Source organism: Microtus pennsylvanicus, chromosome 7, assembly GCF_037038515.1.
Source record: "Microtus pennsylvanicus isolate mMicPen1 chromosome 7, mMicPen1.hap1, whole genome shotgun sequence".
NCBI lineage: Eukaryota > Metazoa > Chordata > Mammalia > Rodentia > Cricetidae > Microtus > Microtus pennsylvanicus.
The window spans coordinates 3279707-3304628 of record NC_134585.1 but is presented as its reverse complement, the minus strand read 5'-3'; the positions used below and the strand labels follow the sequence as shown (position 1 = coordinate 3304628).

General features: G+C 57.4%; 1 protein-coding gene across 2 annotated transcripts in view; it reads left to right on the top strand.

Moving 5' to 3' along the window:
* Col11a2 (collagen type XI alpha 2 chain) overlaps positions 1 to 23902 on the top strand; it is a 28285-nt gene extending 4383 nt beyond the window's left edge. Inside the window, exons 5-66 of one of the 2 annotated variants that reach the window (XM_075979584.1) lie at positions 1497 to 1688; positions 2461 to 2538; positions 3080 to 3142; positions 3726 to 3902; positions 6537 to 6596; positions 6683 to 6724; positions 7321 to 7383; positions 7659 to 7733; positions 8336 to 8422; positions 8646 to 8702; positions 9049 to 9102; positions 9188 to 9241; positions 9326 to 9379; positions 9531 to 9584; positions 9752 to 9805; positions 9889 to 9933; positions 10038 to 10091; positions 10474 to 10518; positions 10738 to 10791; positions 10963 to 11007; positions 11094 to 11147; positions 11347 to 11391; positions 11640 to 11693; positions 11778 to 11822; positions 12311 to 12364; positions 12574 to 12681; positions 13264 to 13317; positions 13602 to 13655; positions 13758 to 13802; positions 14053 to 14106; positions 14238 to 14282; positions 14367 to 14420; positions 14514 to 14567; positions 14709 to 14762; positions 15083 to 15190; positions 15321 to 15410; positions 15567 to 15620; positions 15836 to 15943; positions 16054 to 16161; positions 16264 to 16317; positions 16403 to 16456; positions 16611 to 16718; positions 16893 to 16946; positions 17154 to 17207; positions 17391 to 17444; positions 17570 to 17623; positions 17915 to 18022; positions 18368 to 18421; positions 18575 to 18628; positions 18730 to 18783; positions 19107 to 19160; positions 19397 to 19504; positions 19603 to 19656; positions 19749 to 19802; positions 20015 to 20122; positions 20246 to 20299; positions 20474 to 20509; positions 20708 to 20761; positions 20880 to 21147; positions 21823 to 21935; positions 22232 to 22438; positions 22868 to 23902. In XM_075979584.1, coding sequence (XP_075835699.1) covers positions 1497 to 1688; positions 2461 to 2538; positions 3080 to 3142; positions 3726 to 3902; positions 6537 to 6596; positions 6683 to 6724; positions 7321 to 7383; positions 7659 to 7733; positions 8336 to 8422; positions 8646 to 8702; positions 9049 to 9102; positions 9188 to 9241; positions 9326 to 9379; positions 9531 to 9584; positions 9752 to 9805; positions 9889 to 9933; positions 10038 to 10091; positions 10474 to 10518; positions 10738 to 10791; positions 10963 to 11007; positions 11094 to 11147; positions 11347 to 11391; positions 11640 to 11693; positions 11778 to 11822; positions 12311 to 12364; positions 12574 to 12681; positions 13264 to 13317; positions 13602 to 13655; positions 13758 to 13802; positions 14053 to 14106; positions 14238 to 14282; positions 14367 to 14420; positions 14514 to 14567; positions 14709 to 14762; positions 15083 to 15190; positions 15321 to 15410; positions 15567 to 15620; positions 15836 to 15943; positions 16054 to 16161; positions 16264 to 16317; positions 16403 to 16456; positions 16611 to 16718; positions 16893 to 16946; positions 17154 to 17207; positions 17391 to 17444; positions 17570 to 17623; positions 17915 to 18022; positions 18368 to 18421; positions 18575 to 18628; positions 18730 to 18783; positions 19107 to 19160; positions 19397 to 19504; positions 19603 to 19656; positions 19749 to 19802; positions 20015 to 20122; positions 20246 to 20299; positions 20474 to 20509; positions 20708 to 20761; positions 20880 to 21147; positions 21823 to 21935; positions 22232 to 22438; positions 22868 to 23008 — 4602 coding nt within the window. In that variant the 3' untranslated portion in view covers positions 23009 to 23902. Of the gene's footprint in view, positions 1 to 1496; positions 1689 to 2460; positions 2539 to 3079; positions 3143 to 3627; positions 3698 to 3725; positions 3903 to 6536; positions 6597 to 6682; positions 6725 to 7320; positions 7384 to 7658; positions 7734 to 8335; positions 8423 to 8645; positions 8703 to 9048; positions 9103 to 9187; positions 9242 to 9325; positions 9380 to 9530; positions 9585 to 9751; positions 9806 to 9888; positions 9934 to 10037; positions 10092 to 10473; positions 10519 to 10737; positions 10792 to 10962; positions 11008 to 11093; positions 11148 to 11346; positions 11392 to 11639; positions 11694 to 11777; positions 11823 to 12310; positions 12365 to 12573; positions 12682 to 13263; positions 13318 to 13601; positions 13656 to 13757; positions 13803 to 14052; positions 14107 to 14237; positions 14283 to 14366; positions 14421 to 14513; positions 14568 to 14708; positions 14763 to 15082; positions 15191 to 15320; positions 15411 to 15566; positions 15621 to 15835; positions 15944 to 16053; positions 16162 to 16263; positions 16318 to 16402; positions 16457 to 16610; positions 16719 to 16892; positions 16947 to 17153; positions 17208 to 17390; positions 17445 to 17569; positions 17624 to 17914; positions 18023 to 18367; positions 18422 to 18574; positions 18629 to 18729; positions 18784 to 19106; positions 19161 to 19396; positions 19505 to 19602; positions 19657 to 19748; positions 19803 to 20014; positions 20123 to 20245; positions 20300 to 20473; positions 20510 to 20707; positions 20762 to 20879; positions 21148 to 21822; positions 21936 to 22231; positions 22439 to 22867 lie in introns of those variants that run through there. The other variant, XM_075979585.1, reaches the window with a different exon arrangement.
* The last annotated feature ends 1020 nt before the right edge of the window (positions 23903 to 24922 follow it).

The following is a 24922-nucleotide window of genomic DNA, read 5'->3' as shown; positions in this document are numbered from 1 at the left end:
GACACCAGTGACCTGTCTCTTTCTGTGTCCACCCGGCCCACTGACACCAGTGACCTGTCTCTTCCTGTGTCCACCCGGCCCACTGACACCAGTGACCTGTCTCTTCCTGTGTCCACCCGGCCCACTGACACCAGTGACCTGTCTCTTCCTGTGTCCACCCGGCCCACTGACACCAGTGACCTGTCTCTTTCTGTGTCCACCCGGCCCACTGACACCAGTGACCTGCCTCCAGACGCATGCATGCCTTACCTCTTGGTCCACTTACTCCCCGCTCATGCAGCTAGGCTCATAGTGAACCGCTCACCTCTCTTCCCCTGCACTGCTACTCCCTCCTCAACCCCCCACCGTTCATCTACCCGTCCCCACATCTGTTCTCTCCTCCACTCACCCGCTCACTCCGTCCACCTGCACATACATGGACGCATGCCTCGGTTCACCAGCCGCATAGCTGCTACAAACTCAGCCGCTGCTCCGCTCCACTGCGCCCACTCAACTCCCCGCCCCCTCGCCATCCAGCCACTCAGGTACCATGCATTAGCCCTGTCCACACAGTTAGACCGCAGTGCATACCCTTCACCTGCCCCCTCATTTTCCTGTGAGTCCGTCCACCCACCCATCCATCCACTGTCATTCTTACTGCGCTCGAACCCCTGTTGACCCGTCTCCTCTTCCACTCCATCTACCCATCCACCCATCGACCCGCCCGCCCACACCTTCTTTTTCTGAACACAGCATGAAAGTTCAAGGTCTCTGTCACCCCAGGAGGGTCTTTGTTTTGCTTTGGAAAGAGCCAGTGTGTGAGACTCAAGTCATTGCCACTGAGATTCAGAAGGAAATAAGTCCCTTGTTTCTAGAGGTCCATCTGAGAACTCCCATCATCACTGATGGTGGAAGGTCAAGGTCCCAAGGCCGTCCCTGTCTCCAGAAGCCCTGTGGAAAGGCCTATGTGTGACCCTAGGAGCAGGGAGGAGCTGGCCTGTGTTGAATCTGCAGTTGGAAGGCCTGAGTTCACTCCATCTACCTACACATACATGGACATCTTGACCCGTCGTTCTGAGGGACTTTGGCTCATCATTTCTCGTTGAGATATGAAATAAGGGACGGCAGTCCTTGTCCCCCTGCCTGTTCCTGTCGTCCCTATAGGAAGCTGCTCGTGACCTTCCTCCCTGCTATTGCTTAGACTGAGACTGTTGTGTGGATACAGCTCATAGCTGTTTATTCGGTCATTCGTCACCTGTCCAAATCTGCTTGTTTATCACCTGCCCAGTCTCCCAGTCACCCAGAGACAACCCCTCTTCATGTGTCCACCACCCATCCATCTCCCCAGCCAGCCGACCTTCTGACCTCCTTCCGGATGCATGCATGATGGCCTTACCTGTTCATCCGTTTCCTCGCCCGGACATCTACCCAGTCACTTTGTCCTGGACCGTTCCTTTCGCCTCTCCGAGTCCCTCTGTCTATCTCTCCATCACTTCTCCCTCCTCATATCTTTGCAGGGTGATGTTCAGGAGCTCCTCATCGTCCCGGGCGTCCAAGCTGCCTATCAGTCTTGTGGACAGAAGGATCTGGAATGTGAGCGGGAACAGAAGGATGCCCCTCAGATCCCGAAGCCTCACAGAGCCCAGAGATCGCCAAAGAAGCAGCCATCAGGACTTCATAAACCACAGAACCAGGAGCCCCAGCGACAGGTAAGGGAGTCAGGCAAGCAGAAGCTGCAGCCTTGTGTTGCGGGGAGGACACTGGGGTTCTCCAGGGCAGCCCCCCCCCGCAGTGTTCCACGCTGCTCCTCCATCCTCTCCCTAGCTCCCAGCAGTATTTCTCTATTCCCATCATGCCCTCCTCCCAGTCCTAGGTCATCAACCTTTTTATTTTCACTTAAAAATAAAAAGAGTCATTATGAAGAATCCCCAGCGGGAGCTATGTGCCCTGCTTGTGTGGCATCTTCTTCCCGTCTGCCTTGGGTTTCCCATCCCTTTCTTGAATTAAGAGATTGGGGGAACATTAGGGGACAGGTGAGCCCCGAGGAGGTGGGACAGGGAAATGAAGCTGAGATGTGATACCAAGGGGGGAGGGTGGTGATAGGGAGGGACTAGGCAGAGAGGGAATCTCAGCGGGGGCAGGGGTGGTGGTCTGTGGATGTGTGGAGACAGGAGCAGAGTTTCTGCTCACCAAGTACCTTGGGGTGTGATAGGAAGAGAGATGAATGTCTAGGTTGGGGGGATGACTGGGTGGTTGGGGTGACAGCTGTGTTTTGGGCACAGTAACTTGAAGACTGGAGGGTCAATCTCTTAATCGTGTCTGCTTCTGTCCACATGGGAAACCCACTTCCTCCTCCCCTCTCCCACTACCTCCTCCACTGTCACCCTGTCTGTCACCCTCACCTCTCACCCCCAACTCCACATCATCTCCTTACCGCCCCTCTGGAATCTCTGCCCTGTCGATCCCCCTCCCCGCTCCTAGCCCACTGAGTCTCTCTACTATGACTACGAGCCCCCCTATTACGATGTGATGACCACGGGGACGGCCCCTGATTACCAGGTAAACTCGAGGGCCCCTTCATCTCTCCCCTTTCTCCCAGCACCTCCTCACGCTAAGTCCCCATCAGCCCCAGCTTCTGGGAGAGACACTAGACTATGGAAGTTCACTTGCTCACTGCCCGCCCCCCATCTCTCCACTGCAGCGTCCTCAGAGCTCCAACCGCAGGGCTCCCCCTTCCCCTAGGGGGCGTCGGACCCCTCCCCGAAAGCCTAGCCCTCCTGCCAAGAGGTCAGCAGCCAGGCAGGCGCCCCCCTCCCGACGCCCAGCTCCGCGGGCAGCTTCCCCCGCTGCCCGAGCCCTCCCCAGGACCAGAGGCAGCGGTTATCGGCAGGTAGAACGGGCATCCAGATCTTTGCTCCCAACTTACAGACACTGGAGATTGACTCTCTTTAAATTGTCTTTCTCAAAGGGGCTGCAAGATCTGAGATTTCCCTCATCCCCCACCCCAGAGCCTGCCTGTGGTGGGGACAGGTGGCAGCTTTGCTTTCTTTCCTGCTAACCTCTCCCTCCCCCCCCCCTTCCCTCCTCTCCTTGGGGCTAGTACCCCACCCCAGGTGAAGAGGAAGGAGTCCTGGAGTCCAGCCCCTTGCCATTCCTTGAAGAGGTAACTTTGTCCCCAACATTACCCAGCTGGACTCCCCCCCCAGCATCCTCCCTGGCCGGAGGGCTCTTCATGTACCCACTTAAGACTTCTCTGGTCCCTCCAGATCTGCCACCTGCTTGTCTGTGTGTGGCCATTTCTTCTGGGGTCACAGCCTTCTCCTCATACTTTTTGACTCTAAAGTAGACTCTCTATGTTGGTGTTAGGTGAACCCCCTTCCTGTGCCATGGTGCCATTCCTGGGTCTGTTTTCTGTCCAACATTCTCACTTTTTTCTTCTCTCTGTCCTTCTGTCTTTCTGTCTGTGGTCTTACAGTCCTCATTTGTCATTATGTCCATGGACTGTCCTGTGTCCAGCCCTCCGGCCACCCTTCTTGTTCTCCGCTATTTCCCCAATCACGTCCATTTCCAGACGTCCATTTGTGGTCAATAACTATTCCTCTTCTGTCTGGTCCCTCCCCTTGCTCACTGTGGGGGAGAAAACTCCAGTCCCAATGACCCTCAGGTTCTTTGAGGACAAGAGCCTCTTCTCAGGCCTAAAGCCTCCATCTATCTATCCCTTCTTACCCCGCCCCATCCTTGGGAAGGAGCAGACAGATCTCCAGGTCCCCCCAACAGCTGACAGTTTCCAGGCAGAGGAGTATGGGGAGGGTGGCACAGACGCCCCGGCAGGGCTCTACGATTACACCTATGGCTATGGGGACTATCATGAGGAGACCGAGCTTGGCCCTGCCCTCTCTGCGGAGACAGCCCACTCTGGAGCCGTAAGTGAAATCAGCTCCTAGCCCGTCCTTGGCCATCGGGGGCACTCCGCGGATGGCTTCCTGTTTGATCCTGGTTGGCTGTGTGCTACTTCCTGTTGGCTTGTCATGTTGTCTTCACACGAGATGTCTGTGCCGCTGGAGATCACTTCCTGCTTTTTCCTGCCAAACATCTTACCCTGTGCCTCCCTGTAGGTCCTCTGTCTTGCATGGCCACTTCCTTTCTCCTTCGGCCACTCTTGTCTAAATTGAGACAGGTGTTAGAAAGCTTTCGTCAATAAACAGCTTCCTGTGTCCAGTTTCTGTCTGTCTCGTCCCTCTCCTCCTGCTCAAATCAACTTCTCGTCCATGTTGATGCTCAAGGTCCCCATGACATTTTCTAACCTTGGGGGCCACTTCTGGTCTCTTTCCCTGTCTACTGTAGCCTTGATGTCCCTCCTGTGTGAAGCTGGGGTAAAAGGGATTGTTTGTTCTGATTTTTCATGCTGTTTTGTGGTAATTTTCTTTGGCAATAAACTACCTCCTGGATACTTCAGATTATGGAAAATATTAGGCTAATTCATTGTGGACCTATATGTGTATTGTGGCTGTTTCCTGTGTGTCCTTCCCTGGGGTTGGTGTGCTTTCCTTGCTTTCACCCTCTTAATTCTCTTGGCAAGAGTCGCTTTTCTGTTTGTTTTGTGATTTTCTTTTCTCTCTTGGTCATGGTAGCCATGTTGTTTTTGAAGGTCCACTTCCTGGATTCTTTTTTCTCGGAGGCTTCCTGTCTCTCTAACCACTTCCTGTTTGTTCAGTGTGTTTTCCAGCCATCTTGGCTGTGTTTAATTTTTCTTGGCTCTGGTGTCGGTGTTGCTTCCAAGTGTGTGTCCCTTTGTTTTATCTCCTTAGTGGCATCCCAGGTCTTCAGACGGCCCTCTCTGTTGGACTGCTTCCCGCTGGCTCCACCTTGTCCTTTGCACGCTTGGCGTCATGGCTGTCCCCTTGCTGCTGCTGCTGCTGCTGCTGCTGCTGCTGCTGCTGCTGCTGCTTAACTCTGAACCCGCTTACCTGATTCTGCCACCCTTGCTGCTTTAGCTGCCTTCTGAGTATTTGGGGTTGGGCTGGGATTTGGGAACCGAGATGGGGGTGGAGGGAGGAGGTCAGAAGGTCTTTGTTGGGAGAATGGGGGCAGTAGTAAATGACCTTTGTCCTCTCTGCCACTATCTTTGCTCTGGCCTAGAGCTTGGAGTGGGAATTGGGGCAGAAGAGGGGGAGGGAGGAACTGGTGGACTTGGAATATAAGTGGGGGTGGGGAGGGAACTGGGGTACTGTGAGTGTTGCTAACTAACCTAATCCACCTGAAAGGCCAGAATGTGGACTACCAGTGGCAACAGCTTTCTAAATCTCCTTCATGTGTATGTTTGCCTGTACACAGACATGCCTGTGCACGCGCGCACACACGCACACACAGAGACACGCACAGGCACGCACACACGCACACATACACGCACAGGCACACACACGCACACACACACAGAGACACGCACAGGCACGCACACACGCACATATACACGCACAGGCACACACACGCACACACATGACACGTGCACAGGCACACACGCGGCGCACACACACACAGAGACACGCACAGGCACGCACACACGCACACGCATGCACGCGCACACATGCTTGCACACACGGGCGCGCACACAGACACACACCACAGGCGTGCCTGGTGCCTGCAGAGGTCAGATCAGGGCATCAGACCCTCCAGAACTGGAGTCACAGGTGTTGTTGGCCACCAGATGGGTGCTGGGGACCAAACCCAGATCCTCTGCAAGAGCAACAAGTGCTCTTAACTGTTGAGCCATCTGCCCAGCCCCTCCGGGGCATTTTTGACTTGTGAACCCCTTGAAGCTAGAAATTACAACTAGATATGGGCATGGTGGCAATGCCTATAATCCCAACACGAGTGAGGCTGAGGCAGGGGGACTGAGTTTGAGGGCAGCCTGCAGTACTCTGAGTTCTTTTAAGAGTGTCTTGAGCCGGGCGGTGGTGGCGCACGCCTTTAATCCCAGCACTCGGGAGGCAGAGGCAGGTGGATCTCTGTGAGTTCGAGACCAGCCTGGTCTACAAGAGCTAGTTCCAGGACAGGCTCCAAAGCCACAGAGAAACCCTGTCTCGAAAAACCAAAAAAAAAAAAAAAAAAAAGAGTGTCTTGAAACAAGCGACATGAAAGCTATATATATAGATAAACTTCTATACCTTAGGACACACGCTTTTCATTTTCTGGAGGAAAACACGTAGCTTTTAAAATCAAATTCTCATCTGGTTCTGCCAGAAATAAACCTACCTACTTACTCGGGAGCTGAGGTCAGGGTGAGGAAGCAGACACCTCTTCAGGTCCTAAGGATTCCCGGGGTCACCTTTGGTGACAGGGTGGGGTCCCCCAGAAGAATTCTGGGGTTTGGAATCCCAGGAGGGAAGCGGCTCTCAGAGACACAGCATGCGCTGGCTTTGGTGGGTAGGGGAACTGGCTTAGAGCTTGGAGGTGGTGTCCAGGAGGTCCTGCAAGGGAGGCTGGAGTTGGGATGGGGCAGATGTTGTGTCCTGGCAATTCACGGGCCCCACTGGGGGTTACATGTGTGTCTCCCTCAGGTTGCCCACGGACCCCGGGGGCTAAAGGGAGAGAAGGGAGAGCCTGCGGTGCTGGAGCCTGTGAGTCATACTGGGCGCGGAACTGGGGAGGTAATGAGGTGGGTGCTGGCCCCCTGGCTTCTAACTTTGGGTGTCTGACCCCACAGGGTATGCTCGTAGAGGGACCCCCTGGCCCAGAAGGCCCTGCGGTGAGTATATTATAGAGGCTGCCTTTCTTTTATTAGAGACGTTTCCTGCAGGTACTTCTGTGGCTTGCCTAAGTATGTCCAGGTCTCCACTCTGAAGAGTGCTTCCAAACCAGACTCCAGATTCCCACACCTCTGCTGTAGAGACCACCCCCCAGTCCGTGCCCCTCGTCTGTCTGATGTACCCCCCAGTCCGTGCCCCTCATCTGTCTGATGTGCACCCCGCGGCCACATGCCCTTCTTCTGTCTGATATGTACCCCCAAGTCCATGCCCCTCGTCTGTCTGATGTGCACCCCTCAGGTCATTCTCCTCATCTGTCTGATGTGTATCCCCCCAATCTATGCTTCTCGTCTGTCTAATGTGCACCCCCAAGTCCATGCCCCTCGTCTGTCTGATGTGCACCCCGCGGCCACATGCCCCTCATCTGTCTGATGTGCACCCCGCGGCCACATGCCCCTCTTCTGTCTAATGTGCACCCCCAATCCATGCTGCTCGTCTGTCTGATGTGTACCCTTTGGCCACATGCCCCTCTTCTGTCTCTGCCGCGTACCCCTCTTGTGTCTGACGTCCACATCTGACTTTTCTTCTTGTCTCTTAGGGATTGACTGGACCCCCTGGCATCCAGGGGAACCCAGGGCCAGTTGGAGACCCTGGCGAGAGGGTAAGTGACTGTTCTGGGTGTGGGGATCCCGTGGGTGCTGCGTCTGGTATCCTTTGTCAGCTGAAGAGCAGGCTGTGCTCCCCATAGCCTAGAGTGGGCGCACACTAGTGGGAGAGGGCAGTAAGCTGGGGCCTCCCTGCAGTTTTCTTCACAGGGTAGAGCATTCAGGGGGGATCAAGAGATGTCTATGTTAGTCCTGTAGGGAAGGATTTCAAAATGATATCACACCTCTGACCTGCGTCTGTCTCCCTTTCTTCTCATTCTTTCCCACTCAGGGTCCCCCTGGCCGGGCAGGGCTCCCCGGGTCAGATGGAGCCCCTGGTCCTCCAGGCACATCTCTGATGCTTCCAGTGAGTTATCTCCTGGGCTTTGAAACAGGCCGGGGGTGGCGCTTGTATCACTAAGAACTAACCAAGAAGGCTGTGGAGGAGAAGCTGGGCATGATGGGGCTTGCCAGAGCTCTCAGCCCTGGACCATGATGGTAGAAAGACCTGGAGTTCATAGCATCAACGGAAGCCATTGATCTTTGGGGGTGGGAAGATTGCACCCTCTTTAGACCTGGGACCAAACGTGGGTCTTGAAGAACCAAACATGGATCATCTAAAAGAGGGCAGGGGCCGGGTGGTGGTGGCGCACGCCTTTAATCCCAGCACTCGGGAGGCAGAGGCAGGTGGATCTCTGTGAGTTTGAGGCCAGCCTGGTCTACAAGAGATAGTTCCAGGTCAGGCACTAAAAACTTCAGAGACACCCTGTCTCAAAAATCCAAATAAATAAATAAAGAGGGCAGAGAATCTCATATGTTAGGAGATGAAGAAGCAGAGGAGAGTATTGTAACCACAGTGGAAGGCGGGTGGAAGGGTGGTACCTAGCCAGAGCCAGGGCACAGCTGAGACATCGGAGGAGGGCGCTTGGATTTCCTGAAGGGGAACTTGTGTCTTCTGTCTCCCCTCAGTTCCGGTTTGGCAGCAGTGGGGGTGACAAGGGCCCCGTGGTGGCAGCCCAGGAGGCTCAGGCCCAGGCCATTCTGCAGCAGGCACGGGTGAGCAGGGCCAGAGGAGGTCCTGGTAGAGGGAGGTCTGTGGTGGAAAGGGAAGGCGCTTGTGGGGTGCTGGTGTGAAAGGTTGGGGAGACAGCCTGGTTTTGCTCAGGAGAGATGGAGCCGAGCTAAGGGTGAGGATCGGCTAAAGGAAGGACAAATGTGGGGTGTGCTGGGCTCTCAAGTTGCCTCCCTCTCACCTCTGCCGTCTCTCTTGCTCCTCTAGCTGGCGCTCCGTGGGCCGCCTGGCCCCATGGGATACACAGGCCGCCCTGGACCCTTGGTGAGTGAGTTGGGAGTTAAAGTGGCGTTTCTTTATTTGTGTGTGTAGTTAGAGACAGTTCTGTCAAGGAACGAGGTCAAAAGTTTTGCTTCTGCCGGGCAGTAGTGGCGAACGCCTTTAATCCCAGCACTCGGGAGGCAGAGGCAGGCGGATCTCTGTGAGTTCGAGACCAGCCTGGTCTACAAGAGCTAGTTCCAGGACAGGCTCCAAAGCCACAGAGAAAACCTGTCTCGAAAAAACCAAAAAAAAAAGTTTTGCTTCTTTGGTGGGGGGATGCGGCTGGGTCAGAAGACCCTTTGAGATCACTGTTGGGTGTATTCTTCAGTATGGCCATTTTCTCTCACAGGGTCAGCCTGGGAGCCCGGGCTTGAAAGGAGAATCTGGAGACCTGGGCCCTCAGGTGACAACCCCCACATGTGATTTGTAGCTCAGTGTCTCTCCTCCCGGCCTGTGCCTGTTAACCATCCCTGTCTCTCCCTCACTAGGGCCCCAGAGGACCACAGGGCCTCACAGGCCCTCCTGGCAAGGCTGGGCGAAGGGTGAGTCTTCTAGGGATGGAAATGGAGCTTGGGGGATAGGGGACCATATCTCAACTTGTTCTCACATGTGCTTTGTGCCCCCAGGGCCGAGCCGGTGCCGATGGAGCCCGTGGGATGCCTGGAGAACCCGGTGTGAAGGTAACCTTACCCTCCTCTGACAGCTGTAGCCGCCTGCCCTGCCGCAGGGCTCACAGCTCACCAGTGGGATATAGCCCCTCACTTGGGACAAAGTAGGAAGGGGGGATGGGAGGTGACTGGACCTCACTTCGCTTCTCCCTCTTCCTCCTAGGGTGACCGAGGCTTTGACGGACTTCCAGGACTACCCGGCGAGAAGGGACACAGGGTGGGTGTGATGTGGGCGGGCTGCAGTCATGGGGACTGATCTCTAGAGGGGAGGTAGGGACCTCAGAGTAAGTCAGAGAGGCCTGGGGCTCAGCAGTTCAGGGAAGGGGCCAGTGTCTGCCTGTGTGAGGAATCTGAGGCCTCTCTTCACTGCTCCCTCTTCTCCAGGGTGATACGGGCGCCCAGGGCCTTCCTGGGCCTCCTGGCGAGGATGGAGAGCGGGTAAGTGCCATGGTCAGGGCGGGAACTGGACTCAGACGTCTGGAAGGCAAGACTGATCCAATCAATACGCCCTCCTTCTCCAGGGTGACGATGGAGATATTGGGCCTCGAGGGCTGCCTGGAGAGTCGGTGAGTGTTCTGGGGTGCTCTGCGGGAGCCACAGGAAGTGATGGGAACAAAAGGGACACCTTTCCTATCACCCTCTCATGCTGTCTTCATCAACTCTGATGCAGGGACCCAGAGGACTTCTCGGCCCTAAAGGTCCACCTGGTATTCCTGGGCCTCCGGTAGGTGACACCCTGACTTCCAGCCTCGACCTTACCCCTGACCTCTCCTAACTAGTTCCTTCCTCCCTTCCTCCCCTACCCATTTTTCCCTTATTTCTGCTCCCGCTTCCCCATAAGCAGCACTTGGTAGATCATACAGTACAGTGCACCAGGGCTCTGGCTGTAACAACAGAAATCCTCAAGAAAAACAAACAGAAGCCCTCACAGCCCCAGGCCCACGCCCTGCAGGTCAGGCCACGCCAGCCTGGCTGTAGACGAATGTGCGGTCTGATGGGGCGTTTGCTGTCCACCCTCTGGGATGAGCAGGGGGTGATTCTCAGAAACCACAGTGTTCCTGGCCTGGCCCCAGCTTCCATCCTGCTTACCCCATCTTATGTTTCAGGGCATTCGAGGCATGGATGGTCCCCACGGCCCCAAAGGGAGCTTGGTGAGTGATGGGCATAAAGACCCCGCCCCTCGTCCCTGCAAGTCTTGTCGGCTGCCATTTTGAACCCCTTCCTGTTTCCTGACCCTGTCCTCTTGGCTGCCCTTGAGATTTCTATCCTTTCTGTTCTGTCACTATCTTCTGACCCCTGCCTGACCCTGTCTGACCCTGCCTGACCCCTGCCTGACCTTGGACTGGCCTTCTCTGACTGCTTGTTTCTAGGGACCTCAAGGAGAGCCAGGGCCTCCTGGACAACAGGGCACTCCTGGGACCCAGGTGAGTGGTCCTGCTCTCTTCCCAACCATAGTGACTGCCACCTAGGCCTCACCATGGGGCGCACTCTGGGTGGGGACAGGTCACTGGGCCCTTCTTGCTCTGGCACTTAGTGGGGATGAAGAGAATGACGCAGCCCCGTGGCTCACGTGACTTCTCCTTCTCCACATGCAGGGCCTCCCTGGACCTCAGGGTGCCATCGGTCCCCATGGAGAGAAGGTGGGTGACCGATTCCCAGGGCATCGCGTTCTAGCAATGGGCGAGGAACGCGTCCTTCTCTCCTGAAATCTCAATTCCTCCTGCAGGGTCCTCGTGGGAAACCAGGGCTCCCTGGCATGCCGGGATCGGATGGACTCCCGGTGAGTGCCCCTTCTCTCTGCTCTCCCCAGGGTGTCCCGGCAAGCCCCTCAGTGGCTACCTTTTCAGTGTGTGCCTTTACTGTAAGGTCACTCATGGGTTGCCTGTGGTATCGGCTTTGTCAGCACACAGGGCAATTTGGGGACTCCTGGGAAGGTGACAGGGCTCAGCAGTGACGTTCTCTGTAACTCCTTCTCGCAGGGTCACCCAGGGAAGGAAGGTCCTCCTGGAACCAAAGGGAACCAAGTGAGACCCTCCACACTTCCCTTTACCCTCTGAGGTGTCTTCAGACTGCGGGGAGCGGGTCACAGTCTTTGGGATTCCTGTCATCCTTCACTTGGCTCTGATGATGTTCTGTATCTAAGACCCATGACCCCCTCCCCTGAACCTAGTGTCCCCCCAACCCCAGTATAGTTGCTATGTTCTCCTGCTCCCTGAGGCCCTCACAGTGACATCCTGAGGGACTTTATAAACCCCTCTCTTTCTTTCTCCAGGGTCCCTCTGGACCACAGGGTCCTTTAGGATACCCAGGCCCCCGAGGTGTCAAGGTAACTGAATACCAGGGAATGGGTTGGGGGCTCAGTACTCTAATTTAGCTGATCACTTGATCTCTGCCCTCCCTCTAATTCTAGGGTGTGGATGGAATTCGGGGCCTGAAGGGCCACAAAGGTGAAAAGGTAAACCTTGTGCATTTGCTTCTAAGTACCGGTGCACCTTCTGCCCTCCCCTCCTCAGCACCCACCTGCCCTGCCCTCCCCCAGTGCCCACCTGCCCTCCCCTCCCTCAGTGCCCACCTGCCCTCCCCTCCCTCAGTGCCCACCTGCCCTCCCCTCCCCCAGTGCCCACCTGCCCTGCCCTCCCCCAGTGCCTACCTGCCCTCCCCCAGTGCCCACCTGCCCTGCTCTCCCCACTGCCCACCTGCCCTGCCCTCCCCCAGTGCCCACCTGCCCTCCCCTTCGCCAGTGCCCACCTGCCCTGCCCTCCCCCAGCACCCACCTGCCCTCCCCTCCTCAGCACCCACCCGCCCTCCCCTCCCCCAGTGCCCACCCGCCCTCCCCTCCCCCAGTGCCCACCTGCCCTCCCATATCTAAAATCCACCCCTTTTTGCCTGTGTTCCCTGAGCCCACGCCTGGCTCCCCCAACCTTTACCCTCTGTCTTTCCCAGGGCGAGGATGGCTTTCCCGGGTTCAAAGGTGACATGGGTGTGAAAGGAGACAGGGTGAGTTCCTGCCCCCCCAGTTCCCCACCCCATCCTGCTGTGCTTCCATTTGGAGCTACCCTGTGCTTCCTTGAAAGGGAGACTTTTCTCTCCACTGCTGTGTCCCCTTTAGAGCTGTGTCCCAGTGAGGTGGCCACCACATTGTCAGCCACACCGGCCCCTCCGTTCTCTCCCTGTCCCCAACACTCACCTCCCCGCTCTCCTCTCAGGGTGAGGTTGGAGTCCCTGGTTCCAGGGGAGAAGATGGCCCTGAGGGGCCGAAAGGACGCACTGGGCCTACTGGAGACCCTGGACCCATTGGGCTCATGGGCGAGAAGGTGATGGGGATGAAGGAGATGGGGGATAGTGGCTCGGCCACGGGGCCAGGCTAGACATGGGGTGCCAGCTGACTTGATCACTGCTGGTCCCAGTGGCTTGAGTGGGGGGCATGGAAGTCAAGGGAGAATCCTTGGTGTGGCAGGCACAGGGCGTCTGAGCTGGGGTGAGAAGGTGGAGAGGGGGTCAGCGGGGGAGGTCTGTGGCCTTGTCCTGCCAGTCCTGCAGGTAGCCCCACGACAACCCTGCTTCACAGATGAAACTGTTGGCATAAGCGGGGGCATTAGGATGGTTGTGAGCCCTGCGGCCCCCTGGTCAGGGTGATGTGAGGAGCATTGGGAGGGAAGGACCAGAGGGAGGAGCTGGGCTGGTGCCCCCCAGGGAGGGGGGAGGCTGGGCAGTACAGCAGTGGGCGCTGGGGTGGGTAGCAATAGCTGGACCACAGACTCTGCAGGACTCCATCAGGACAGAGATGAGCTTGGGATACTACAAAAGCCAGGAAGCCCATGGGACTTCTGCAGCCAGTGTTGCTGCTAGGTGTCTGTGGCTCCTGCCCTTCCTAATTGGGTTCTGTCCTTCCACAGGGCAAGCTAGGCGTTCCTGGTCTGCCTGGCTACCCCGGACGCCAGGGTCCCAAGGTGATGTGATGCCCCTTTTCTGTCCTCTTCACTGTCCTCTCCTTGACTTCTGACCCCAGGAGGCATAGCCTAGCAGAGTGTGGGGTTCCCTAGAGTGGAGTTAGCTGACTCCCATTTTACAGATGACAAATAGAGGCCCATAGATCAGCAGGGGTCTTTCCAAGGCCACCTACTTGCTGGGAAGACCCAGTTGGCACCATGGCTGCCTTCATAGCTTTTCTTCACCCTCTTTGGCCCTTCCCAAGCCCCCTCCTCTCATCTTCTTCCTTCTCCATCCTCACCAGGGGTCCCTGGGCTTTCCTGGTTTTCCTGGAGCCAGTGGAGAGAAGGGAGCTCGGGTAAGCAGTGGGCAGGGAGGTGCAGAGGGAGGAACTGGGGTGGGGGAGGCTGCTGTGGGACTCTTGCCTTGGTTAATGTTTGCTTGGCTTTATCCCCACCAGGGCCTGTCTGGAAAATTAGGACCTCGGGGAGAACGGGGCCCCACGGTGAGTGCTGTGGGCAGACACCCATTACCAAATAGCTCCAGATCCCAGAGGTGGGCTGGGCAGGTTGCTCAGTGGGTAGCAACTGCATGTGCACATAAAGCCGTGGGTTCGAACCCCAGCACTGCCTCAGCTGAGCGTGGCTGTAGAATCAGGTAGAAGCGAGATCAGATGCTTTCGGTCACCCTCAGTGACAAGGTGGGCTCTTCAAGACTAAGGGATGTTTCTACCGTCCCCCCTTCTGTCTCCCCAGGGCCCGAGGGGTCAGCGGGGACCTCGAGGTGCCACTGGGAAGTCTGGCGCTAAGGTGAGTGAACTCAGTACGGCTGTGTCCATCCCCTGAAGCTGGGCCTTGAGCGTTCCCACACCGTCCACTGTCTTCCCTTGGGCAATGACGGATAAACGTCCACCTCACTCCCTGCCTGTTCACCCCCACAGGGAACATCAGGTGGTGATGGTCCCCATGGGCCACCTGGAGAGAGGGTGAGTGTGGCTTGGATGCTTTATCTCCCATGTTCATTTGTCCAGAACCTGTGCTTCCTTCACTCACCCCGTCCCTGTCTCTAGGGTCTTCCTGGTCCCCAAGGCCCCAATGGATTTCCTGGTCCCAAAGGCCCTCCAGTAAGTTGACAGCTGACTTGTGACCCATCCCCCTTCCTTCTCCCCCACTCCTCTTTCCCATCAAGAGTTCACCTGACCCCAGACTCTTTCTAGGGCCCAGCAGGGAAGGATGGGCTGCCGGGCCACCCAGGCCAGAGAGGAGAAGTGGTGAGTGATTCCAGCGGTACAGGGTGGGAAGGGGCTTGGATCCTGCTGCCCCAGCTGCACCTGGAGCCGGGTACTTCCTCCCCATGGCCACCCACCCTTGTCCATCCCTGCTCTGACTCCCCTATATCTCTTTCCTCTCAGGGATTCCAAGGGAAGACCGGCCCCCCAGGGCCCCCTGGAGTGGTGGGACCTCAGGTAGGTTTCCCTCAGGAGAGGATGCACCCCAGACCTGGAGTTCGGGACCCCTAGCCCTGCTGACTGCCTGGGCAGGGACCTTGGACTGAGGCCCTGAATTTCTGCTCCTTCCTGGGTGGGTCTCTCTTGGAGAACTTTCCCAGCTGTGACACAAGGTGGTCACACCACACTGGGGATACTGAGCCCCAGCAGCCAGGAGAGCATCAGTGTCCCAAAGGCTTTTGGGGAAGACTAAGGAAGGGGCGCTAGACTGGCACTTTCCGGGGTGCAGAGTGGAGTCTCAGGGTCACAGAGCTAAGTTTAGACTGTGCCTTCCCCAGGGAGCAGCTGGGGAAAGCGGTCCCATGGGGGAGAGAGGTCACCCTGGCCCCCCAGGACCTCCTGGAGAACAAGGACTGCCTGGAACAGCTGGAAAGGAAGGCACCAAGGTCAGTGAGGGGCTGGCCACCAAGGAGGTGTTGGGGTGGTGAGGAGGCTGCAGGAAGTGGACCAGTGTGGATCTGAGGGCTCAGATACCTCTGTTTAAATTATGGTTGATCACGCCTCTTTTTGTTTCAGGGTGATCCTGGTCCCCCTGGGGCTCCAGGAAAGGATGGTCCGGCTGGTCTGAGAGGCTTCCCAGGAGAGCGAGGCCTCCCAGGCACTGCTGTGAGTGAACCCCAAAGCCAACAGCTTGTAGTTTCACTCCCGTCCTCCTTGCTTTCACCTCACTGAGCCTACACTTTCCGGCACATCTTTTTGGGGTCCCCTGCCTGTGAAGCCTCCCCTCCTCATCTAACCTGTTGCCCTAAATCTGGTTCATAGGGCGGACCTGGCTTGAAGGGAAATGAAGGTCCAGCTGGCCCTCCTGGCCCTGCAGTGAGTCTGGGGCCCCTGGAGGCTGTGGGCAGGAACCAGGAAAGGGGACAGACGGTTGGAGGAGGATGCTGGGCAGGATGTGGCAGGAGCCACGGGCTGGGTAGAGGGGATTTGGGGTCAGCCAAGATGCATCTGATTTACTGTTTTTCTGAGATCCATGGTCGGGGGTCCTGGGATCTCCTTCCTGGAGGGTCTGACTCATCTCTCTCTCTCAGGGCTCCCCTGGGGAGCGAGGTGCAGCAGGATCAGGGGGCCCCATTGGTCCCCCAGGACGTCCAGGCCCACAAGGTCCCCCTGGAGCAGCGGGAGAGAAAGGCGTCCCGGTGAGCATGGGGCAGGGGGCTGTGAGCTGTGAACTGAGGGGTGATGGGTACCCAGGTGTTTTGTGGGGGTGCTTGAGGGTGAGGCTGCATCCTTCCCTTGTTCCCTGCAGGGTGAGAAGGGCCCTATTGGTCCCACTGGCCGTGATGGGGTACAGGGTCCTGTGGGGCTTCCTGGTCCAGCGGGACCCCCAGGTGTGGCTGGAGAGGATGGAGACAAGGTAAGACCCTACAGTCTTCTCTCCACATGAGACTGCTGACCTCTGACCTCTATCTAATTTGCATATCTCCTTTCCCTTGTATCTCATTACCTTCTCCTGCAGGGTGAGGTGGGAGACCCAGGACAGAAGGGGACCAAAGGGAATAAAGGCGAACACGTAAGCATCCATGACCTTGACTTTTAACCTCATCCCACCCTTGATATGACCTATCCTGGCATCTTTGACTTCCTTTCTTCCCTAGGGCCCACCTGGACCGCCTGGTCCCATCGGTCCTGTGGGACAGCCCGGAGCTGCGGTGAGTGCCTCTGGGTGTCCATGGAGGCCCCAGCAGACTCTAGCCTGCCTCAGTTTCCCCTTCGTCCTTGTGTCTGATGCTCAGGTCTGTGTGAGTTTATGGATGGCAGACACGTGACCCATGACCTAGCATTCTGTCCTTGTCCCTGCTCCAGGGAGCTGATGGGGAGCCTGGAGCTCGGGGGCCCCAGGGACACTTTGGAGCCAAAGGCGATGAGGGAACAAGAGGATTCAATGGGCCCCCAGGACCCATTGGCCTCCAGGTGAGCAGGGATGGGAACAGGGCCTGAGAGGTAGGCTCTGGGAGGGTCTGTGAGCACCCTGCCAGTCACCGGCTGATGCAGACAGGGGAGGTGGGGACAGAGGACTGGGGCCTGTTAGGGGCTGAGTGACAAGGGTTGGGTGTTGGATGGGCTGATCACTGGGTCTGTGCACAGGGCCTGCCAGGACCTTCTGGAGAGAAGGGAGAAACGGGAGACGTGGGACCTATGGTGAGTGTGACCCTCGCTGACCCGAATCCACCTGCTACCCAGCCTGTCCCCAGCCTGACACTCCACTGCTGACCTCATGGCTTGGATGTAGCCCCACCATCTGCCCCACCTGGACCTCTGCTCACACAGCCTACCTCCTGCTCAGCCATAGACTTCCTTCTCTCCTTTCCTTCCCCATCCTGATGTATTCATACCCCACCCACCCAGGGACCACCTGGCCCTCCAGGACCTCGCGGCCCCGCTGGACCCAACGGTGCTGATGTGAGTCATCTCGTCCCTTGACCCCTGCCCCTTCAGACCCATGTAGTTGAGTCCTTTGTCTCCTTTTCCCTACACCATAAACCCTAGTCCCATCTCAGGTGCCCTGAGATGCTGCCACCATCTCCCTTCTGTGCTCAGCCAGGCCCCTGTCTCCCCTCACAACGGCTTCTCTTCCTCTTCTAGGGCCCACAAGGTCCCCCTGGAGGCGTTGGGAACCTGGGTCCCCCTGGAGAGAAGGTAGCTGAAGAGGGGTGAATGGACCAGTCTTGGCAGGGGGGATGGGGTTAGATTTCTGCTTATTTCTGACAGAGATGTGAGGTTGTCAGGATGTGTGGGGGACTTTGATGCTCCTCTCTTTGTAGGGGGAGCCGGGAGAGTCTGGGTCTCCGGGCGTCCAGGGCGAGCCGGGTGCCAAGGTGAGTGGCAGTTCTGAGACCTTGTCCCTGATACCTTTTGCCCTTCACTGTACTCTTGCCTTTCTCTCTCTTGACCTGGGACCTCCACCTGCTTGGTCTCTGGGCCTGAAGGAACCCAGCCACCATTTCCTTGAAGGGAGGAAGGGCCAGGACACTCCCCATAGGCCTGACCCTAACTGTCCGGTTGTCACGAAGTGGCTGAGGGGAGGCTGAGGCTGTCTTAAGAGTAGACTATTTCCCTGACTTTCAAGACTCCCTTGAGACCATCTGTTCCCTCCACTCGCTCTGCAGGGTCCGCGTGGTGAGCGTGGTGAAAAAGGAGAGGCTGGGCAGGCGGGAGAGGCTGGACCACCAGGGCCTAAAGGCCCTACAGGCGATGATGGCCCCAAGGGGAACCCTGTGAGTTTGGGGAGTGAAAGGAAGGTCTGGGAATAGGAGACCCCGGGATACTGGTGTGTGTGTGTGTGTGTGTGTGTGTGTGTTGGTACCTTGGAATGCAGGGAGTCCAAGGGTGGGCCTGTCCCTGGGAGGGAGGCTGTGGGGATGGGTGCTCCTGCGGAAGAGTGCAGAGGGGAGTGAGAGCTCTCCCATAGTTTGGGAGCATTGAGGAGGCTAAAGTGATGGGGCAGCGGGGAGGGCACAGGAGACCTTCCTCCAAGGGTGACAGGTGTCCGTGGGGCTCTGTGTTGGCTCTGAATGGCCTTAGAGAGCTGTGATGTTAACCTTGCTCTTCCTTTGGATTAGGGTCCCGTTGGCTTTCCTGGGGACCCTGGGCCTCCTGGAGAAGCTGGCCCACGGGTGAGTCTTGTTGAGGGAGGAGGGTGGTGGGGCTTTCCGGTTGGCCTCTCTGCACCAGGTGGGCCTGGGTCTCGGGGTTTGGCAGGGTGAGGAGTCTGGACTGAGATGCCGGTCAGGTGGGGGACCTTCCTCTGACTCTTTTCACCCCTTCAGGGCCAGGATGGTGCTAAGGGTGACCGTGGAGAGGACGGCGAGCCAGGACAGCCTGTGAGTGACTGGTGCCCCTCTCTTCTCACTGACCCTTTGGGCCATTCCCAGAGGTCTCCTGACCGGATCCTACTCAGACTCCTCCTATCCTTCCTCCGTAGGGATCCCCTGGTCCCACTGGGGAGAATGGGCCCCCTGGACCCCTTGGGAAGCGGGTAAGTGATGTTGATTCCGCTGCCTGTCCTTGGATAGGGTGGATGGAGGTGAGGCAAAGGCAGGTGATGGGCAGGGAGAGGCTGTTAGCTGGTTATTTGTGGTACATGCAGCTGGCCATCTTTGGTGTGCTCTGTGCCTTGCATGTTTTAGGTGGGTGTGGTTGCTCTTGTCTTCAGTATTTGTGTGTGGTCCTCTCTAAGAGTGCATGTATGTGTGCGTATGTATGTATGTTTTTGTGTGTGTGCACATGCGTGCACGCAGCGGGACGGGCTGAGTTGAGTCTGGTTATTGACTATCATTTCTTCCCTGCTCTCCTCCTCAGGGACCTGCTGGCACTCCTGGTCCAGAGGGACGACAAGGAGAGAAGGGAGCCAAGGTGAGGGAGCGGCCACCCTGGGTGCTGGGACTTACCCTTCCTTCTTCCTTTGAGTTCTGTGTCCAGATGCCTTCCCTATACCCCCCTTCCCTGCTGAGTCCCCCTGTTCCTCTGCCAGGGATCCTGAGGCGTCATCCTCTCCTTCCCACCTCACCCTTCCGCCAGACCTCCTTCTGCCCCCTTCTGCCCCCTCTGCCCCTTCTGCCTTGAGAACAAGTCCTTTCTATGTGTTTCAGGGGGACCCTGGTGCTGTCGGGGCCCCAGGAAAGACAGGCTCCGTGGGTCCTGCAGGCCCGGCAGGAAAGCCTGGCCCTGATGGTCTACGGGGGCTCCCAGGCTCAGTGGTAGGTTGCAGTGTGAAGGAGTTGGGAGGGTGAAGGCCGTGGGCGGTGTATAATGTGGGGATAGCCTTCCTGACCCTGCGGTGTTCTCTAACCTTTAGGGTCAACAAGGCCGCCCTGGAGCCACAGGTCAGGCTGGGCCCCCAGGTCCTGTGGTAAGTAACTGGGATATATGGTGGCTTGGGAGTGGCCAGAGCCAGGGAGGAAGTTGAAGGTTCTGGGGAGAGTGACTTCTTGTCTCCCCCAGGGACCTCCAGGGCTTCCTGGCCTCCGCGGTGATGCTGGAGCCAAGGGGGAGAAGGTGAGCGACAGATCCAGGATCATGGTCTCAATCCCAGGTCCCATGGGAATGGCCAGTGTCCACTGCTCTGCTTCAGTCCTCAGGGTTCTTCTTCATGTCCGCTGAAGCTTTCCCCAAATCCCATGTCCATCTCCCTATCTTCCTGCCCTTCTCCGTCTGTGTAAGGTCTTTAAGAGTCCCTGTGACCCTGTGACCACCTTCCCCTTATCCAGGGTCACCCGGGTCTCATCGGACTGATCGGGCCAACGGGAGAGCAAGGAGAGAAGGGAGATCGGGGCCTTCCTGGCCCTCAGGGCGCCCCCGGACAGAAGGGAGAGACGGTGGGTCCGGGAATGGCTCAGAGAGGTCTGGGGTTAGGGTGGAATTCATGCTGAAGGTGGGCGTGGGAACTGGGCTGTAGGGTGGATTGAGGGACCCAGCCTCTCCCCATGCTGTTGTTCTAGGGCATCCCCGGAGCATCTGGCCCCATTGGTCCTGGAGGGCCTCCTGGCCTGCCTGTAAGTGAACCCCTTCACCCCACTGCAGACGTCCCAGTACGGCTCTCAGTGCCCCGCGGCTCTCTTCTGGTGTATCCATGTCCCTCATGTGGAAACCCAGGGTCCATGGACTTGTAACTTTGTCTTGCCACTCCTGTGTCCTTTCCTGTGCTGACCCCTTCTGTTTATTTACAGGGACCCGCTGGCCCCAAAGGAGCCAAAGGAGCCACAGTGAGTGACCTCTTAGCTTTGACTTTGCCCTCCCTGAGCTGGGCTTAATCCTGTCTCTGCAGGGCAATCACACACATTCCCCCCCTTCGCAGCGGGGAACCCCTCATTTCCGACAAGAGACCAGTTTGACCCTTTTGTGACCTCCAGCCTATGCTTCACCTCTTGACCCCTCCTTGACCTCATTAATTCCTTTGTTAGGGCCCAGCCGGACCTAAGGGAGAGAAGGGCGTGCAGGGCCCCCCAGGACACCCGGTGAGTGGGGAGAGCAGGCAGTGCCCAGTACCAGTACCGCCTGCTCTGGCTGGGCAGCCTGACGCACCCATCCGCTCTACGTTCCCTGTGACCTCACTGCACCCCTGTCCCCATCCAGGGGCCCCCGGGTGAGGTGATCCAGCCACTGCCCATCCAGATGCCCAAGAAGACCCGCCGCTCTGTGGACGGAAGCCAACTGATGCAGGACGACGAGGCTGAGCCCACTGGTGGTGCCCCAGGCACCCCTGCCGGGCTGGAGGAGATCTTTGGCTCACTGGACTCTCTGCGGGAGGAGATCGAGCAGATGAGGAAGCCCACAGGGACTCAGGACAGCCCTGCTCGCACTTGCCAGGACCTGAAGCTGTGTCACCCCGAGCTTCCTGATGGTCAGCACCGGCCTCAGGCTGGGGACGGCCCAGTGGCTGCTGGAGTGGGGGTCTTACGAACCGCGCTGGAGTGGGGGGTTTTAGGGATGTTGCTGGAGTGGGGGAGGGTCTTAGGAAGGGCGCTGGAGGGGGGATCTTAGGGACAGTGCTGGAGTTGGGGGAGTCTTAGGGACTGCGCTGGAGTGGGGGGGTCTTAGGGATGGCGCTGGAGTGGGGGGTCTTAGGGACGGTGCTGGAGTGGTGCTAATATGGAGTGGTATCTAACAGGAACTGGTTACAGGTGTGTAATAGTCACAGGTGTGAGACAGTCACAGGTGTGTAGCAGTCACAGGTGTGTGACAATCACAGGTGACTGGGTGAGAAGTGCTCTGGGGTCTTAGCAGCTGATGTGGCTCCATTTGTAGGCAGTAGTGCCCATGAGAGTCAACACATACATGTGTGCACACACCTGCATTCACACAGATCACACTCCTCCCACAGGGGAGCCCAGAACCAACACTGGAGCTGCAGGCACCAATCAGAGACTGGGGTGGGCTGCGGGGTGATAGGTAAACTGAGGCAGGGCTGGGGGTGTCACAGGGCTGTGAGTGGGAGCCTGGGCCGAGGAGGGAAGGGAGCACGGAGATGGAGGATCATCTGGGACCTGGGACCTGACCTCCCTGTTTCACCCGACAGGAGAGTACTGGGTTGACCCCAACCAGGGCTGCTCACGGGATGCCTTCCGGGTGTTCTGCAACTTTACAGCAGGAGGGGAGACTTGTGTTACACCTAGGGATGACATCACACAGGTGCGAGCTGATTGGCCCTCAGTCTGCCAGCCCTTGCCCATCCTGACCCTTCATTCCTTTTTGTGTGACCTTTGATGCTTTGTCTTCTTTCCTGGAATCCCAAGACTGAAGTTTGTTGTTCCTTACCCCGTCTGTGGCTGCTTCCCGGAACCCCTCAGTGTTTAGGGTCTCCCCTGACTCTTAACTCCGCCTATGGCTGCTCCCTGGAGCCCACAGAGTCTCCCCTGACTCTTAACTCCGCCTATGGCTGCTCCCTGGAGCCCACAGAGTCTCCCCTGACTCTTCTTTCTCCCCAGTTCTCCTATGTGGACTCCGAGGGCTCCCCAGTGGGCGTGGTCCAGCTCACGTTCCTGCGTCTGCTCAGCGTCTCCGCCCACCAGGATGTCTCCTACCCTTGCTCCGTAGTATCCCAGGATGGCCCCCTGAGACTCCGGGGGGCCAATGAGGATGAACTGAGCCCCGAGACCAGCCCCTATGTTAAGGAGTTCAGAGACGGCTGTCAGGTGGGAACCAGAGATGCTGGGTGGGTGGCAAGTCCCCGATTTGGGCTACAGGAAGAAGATGGGGAGAGCATTCGGTGGGATGCCTAGGGACAGTAGGGAGGAGCCCAGCTTCCGGGGGTCAGCTGTGCCTGAGGGGCGGGAGCGTAAAGGGCTAAGGGGGGGAGTGGGAGTTGAACTTGTGTGAGCCATCTAGGTGGTCTCGTGTGTGCACACACACCAGCGTTGATGCAGTTACACAAGCACATGCATTTGTGGACCTTCAGATGCCCGACAGAGGCACATGGAGGGCAACACATTGATGTACCTAGTCCATACATCTGGAACCATCTGGGTGTGGTCAGGATTCTCAGGAGAGGCGAGCCTGGGGGCTGGGTTGGGGTCCATTTCTCCCCCATGCTCATAGCTCTCCTTCCCTGTCTCTCTGTCTAGACCCAGCAAGGCCGGACAGTGTTGGAGGTGCGCACGCCGGTGCTGGAGCAGCTGCCTGTGCGGGATGCCTCCTTCTCAGACCTGGGGTCCCCCACAAGGCGGGGAGGCGTGCTTCTGGGGCCTGTGTGCTTCATGGGCTAGGCCCTCGCTGACCCTGTCAACCAAAAGCAGACCCGCCTGGAGTCACACAGCATGAACTTCACGCCACCTCCCATGAAACCCCTCGTCATCTAGGGGACCTTGGGCCAGGGCACCTCAAGCCTCAAGTCAGGGGCAGCAGCCAGGGGTGGGGTGAACCAGGGGGTGCTGGGACAGCCCAGTAGAAGGGTGGCACCTGGGCCTCCGGCTCCCCCACTTGTGACCCATTAGAGAGCTGAGACCTTTATTTAAAGCAGTTCCCTGTCCCTCCAAACAAGTGGAAGAGAAAGGACACTGTGTATTTTGTATTTAAAAAAAGGAATTATATTAATTATTTAAAGAGAGAAAAAAAAGTAACAAAGATAAAGAGAGAAATGCCCGAAACTCCAGCAGATACTGGGGACAGGTGCTGCAAGGGTGGGCCAGCACCCCACTCTCCCCTCAGGGTTTTCCTTAGTGCCCCTGGGTGTGGCTTTCTGGGATGAACCCCCTTCCTCACATCCACCTGGGGCGCTAAGAATGCTGGAACACACACACTCCCCTGCCTCAGGGCTCCAGCTCTCGCTCCCCAGGGAGGAAGTTCTGTCACACAACTGTCCCTGTCAGGAATGGCCTGCCACTTAAGACCGGCCCTTTCTCCGGGGACACCAGACCAGAGGCCTGTGCAGGGCCTGCCTTGGGCAGGTTATTGAGATACTGATTTTCCCAGGGGCTGAAGTCATCAAGGCTCTGGGCACTGTCCTGGCCGCACAGTTTCTTCCCTGGGCACCTCCTCACCTCCCTGATGCTGAGGAGGGCTAATGTATAGCCTATGGCCAGAAGGGACTCCCAGGAGCCCACTAGCCCTGTGCCCAAGCCCCTCTGACTGATGGTTAAATAATGTGATTGTCTCCTGGGTGTGTGTTGGTGCTCGCGTTATTATTTCAGCCTCCCCAGGTTCCTACAGCACTCCTGTCCCCTCAAAAGGCTGCCTTTATCCTACACACAGGAGTTCCCCAGCGGGTCCCGGGGCTTACACAGATCCCCAAATGGATGCTCCCAGTGACACAGCACAGGGCTGCCACTGCTTATGTGAGCTTTGCCTCCCCATCTGCCCACAAATACAGTTGCCCTTAGGTCTTCAGAGTTAGAAGAAACTCTGGGTGGTTCAGTCTAAATTCTGTGCAAGGGGTAACTTTGCCCACTTCCAAGTCATCAATTTCTGCACATTTTCCAAGACATGCTGTATTCCCCAGGCTTGCCATGTTCTGTTATCCAAAGCCAAAACTGAAGTCAGGCCTCCTACATGTACATGTTTTCACACACACACACACACACACACACACACACACACACATGCATTTTTATTCCATGGGGCTTCATGTATGTATACAGTTTCTCTGCCTAGGGACTCTGACCTCCTTCCTTCCCAAGATGCCCTTCTCTGGGCTTGCTCAGTAGCTCAGGTCTGCTCTGGTTAGGAGATCCTAGGGTGCTGGGTACCCCTAGGGGCCTCCCGCTCTCCTGGGGCTTCCCACCCTCACACAGCATTGCTTGCTCTTGTCTGTCGATTGGAAGTTGAGAGTTGCCCTCCTTACTGAGGAGGGAGACCACATGTGTTTGTCCAGTCCATCTGTGACCTGTGGATGGGGTGGCTGAATGTTGCCCATTTATCCCCACCCCCATTGCCAACACTTCCCTGTGGTGAGTCCCAGTCTGCACCACCAGGACAGTTCCTGCTGGAGGGCAAAACCATGTAACTTTGGACCCCAACCATTTTTAATGCTAGGAGCCCCCCCGACCCCTGTACAGGTGCAAACTCAGTGGAGATAGAGTTCACCGCAGGTGTAGACTCAGCGTAGGGGGAAATTTTAGTGCAGGTAGACACCCCAGTGCTGGTGGAGACTCAGTGCAGGTGGAGACCCTAGTGAGGGGCAG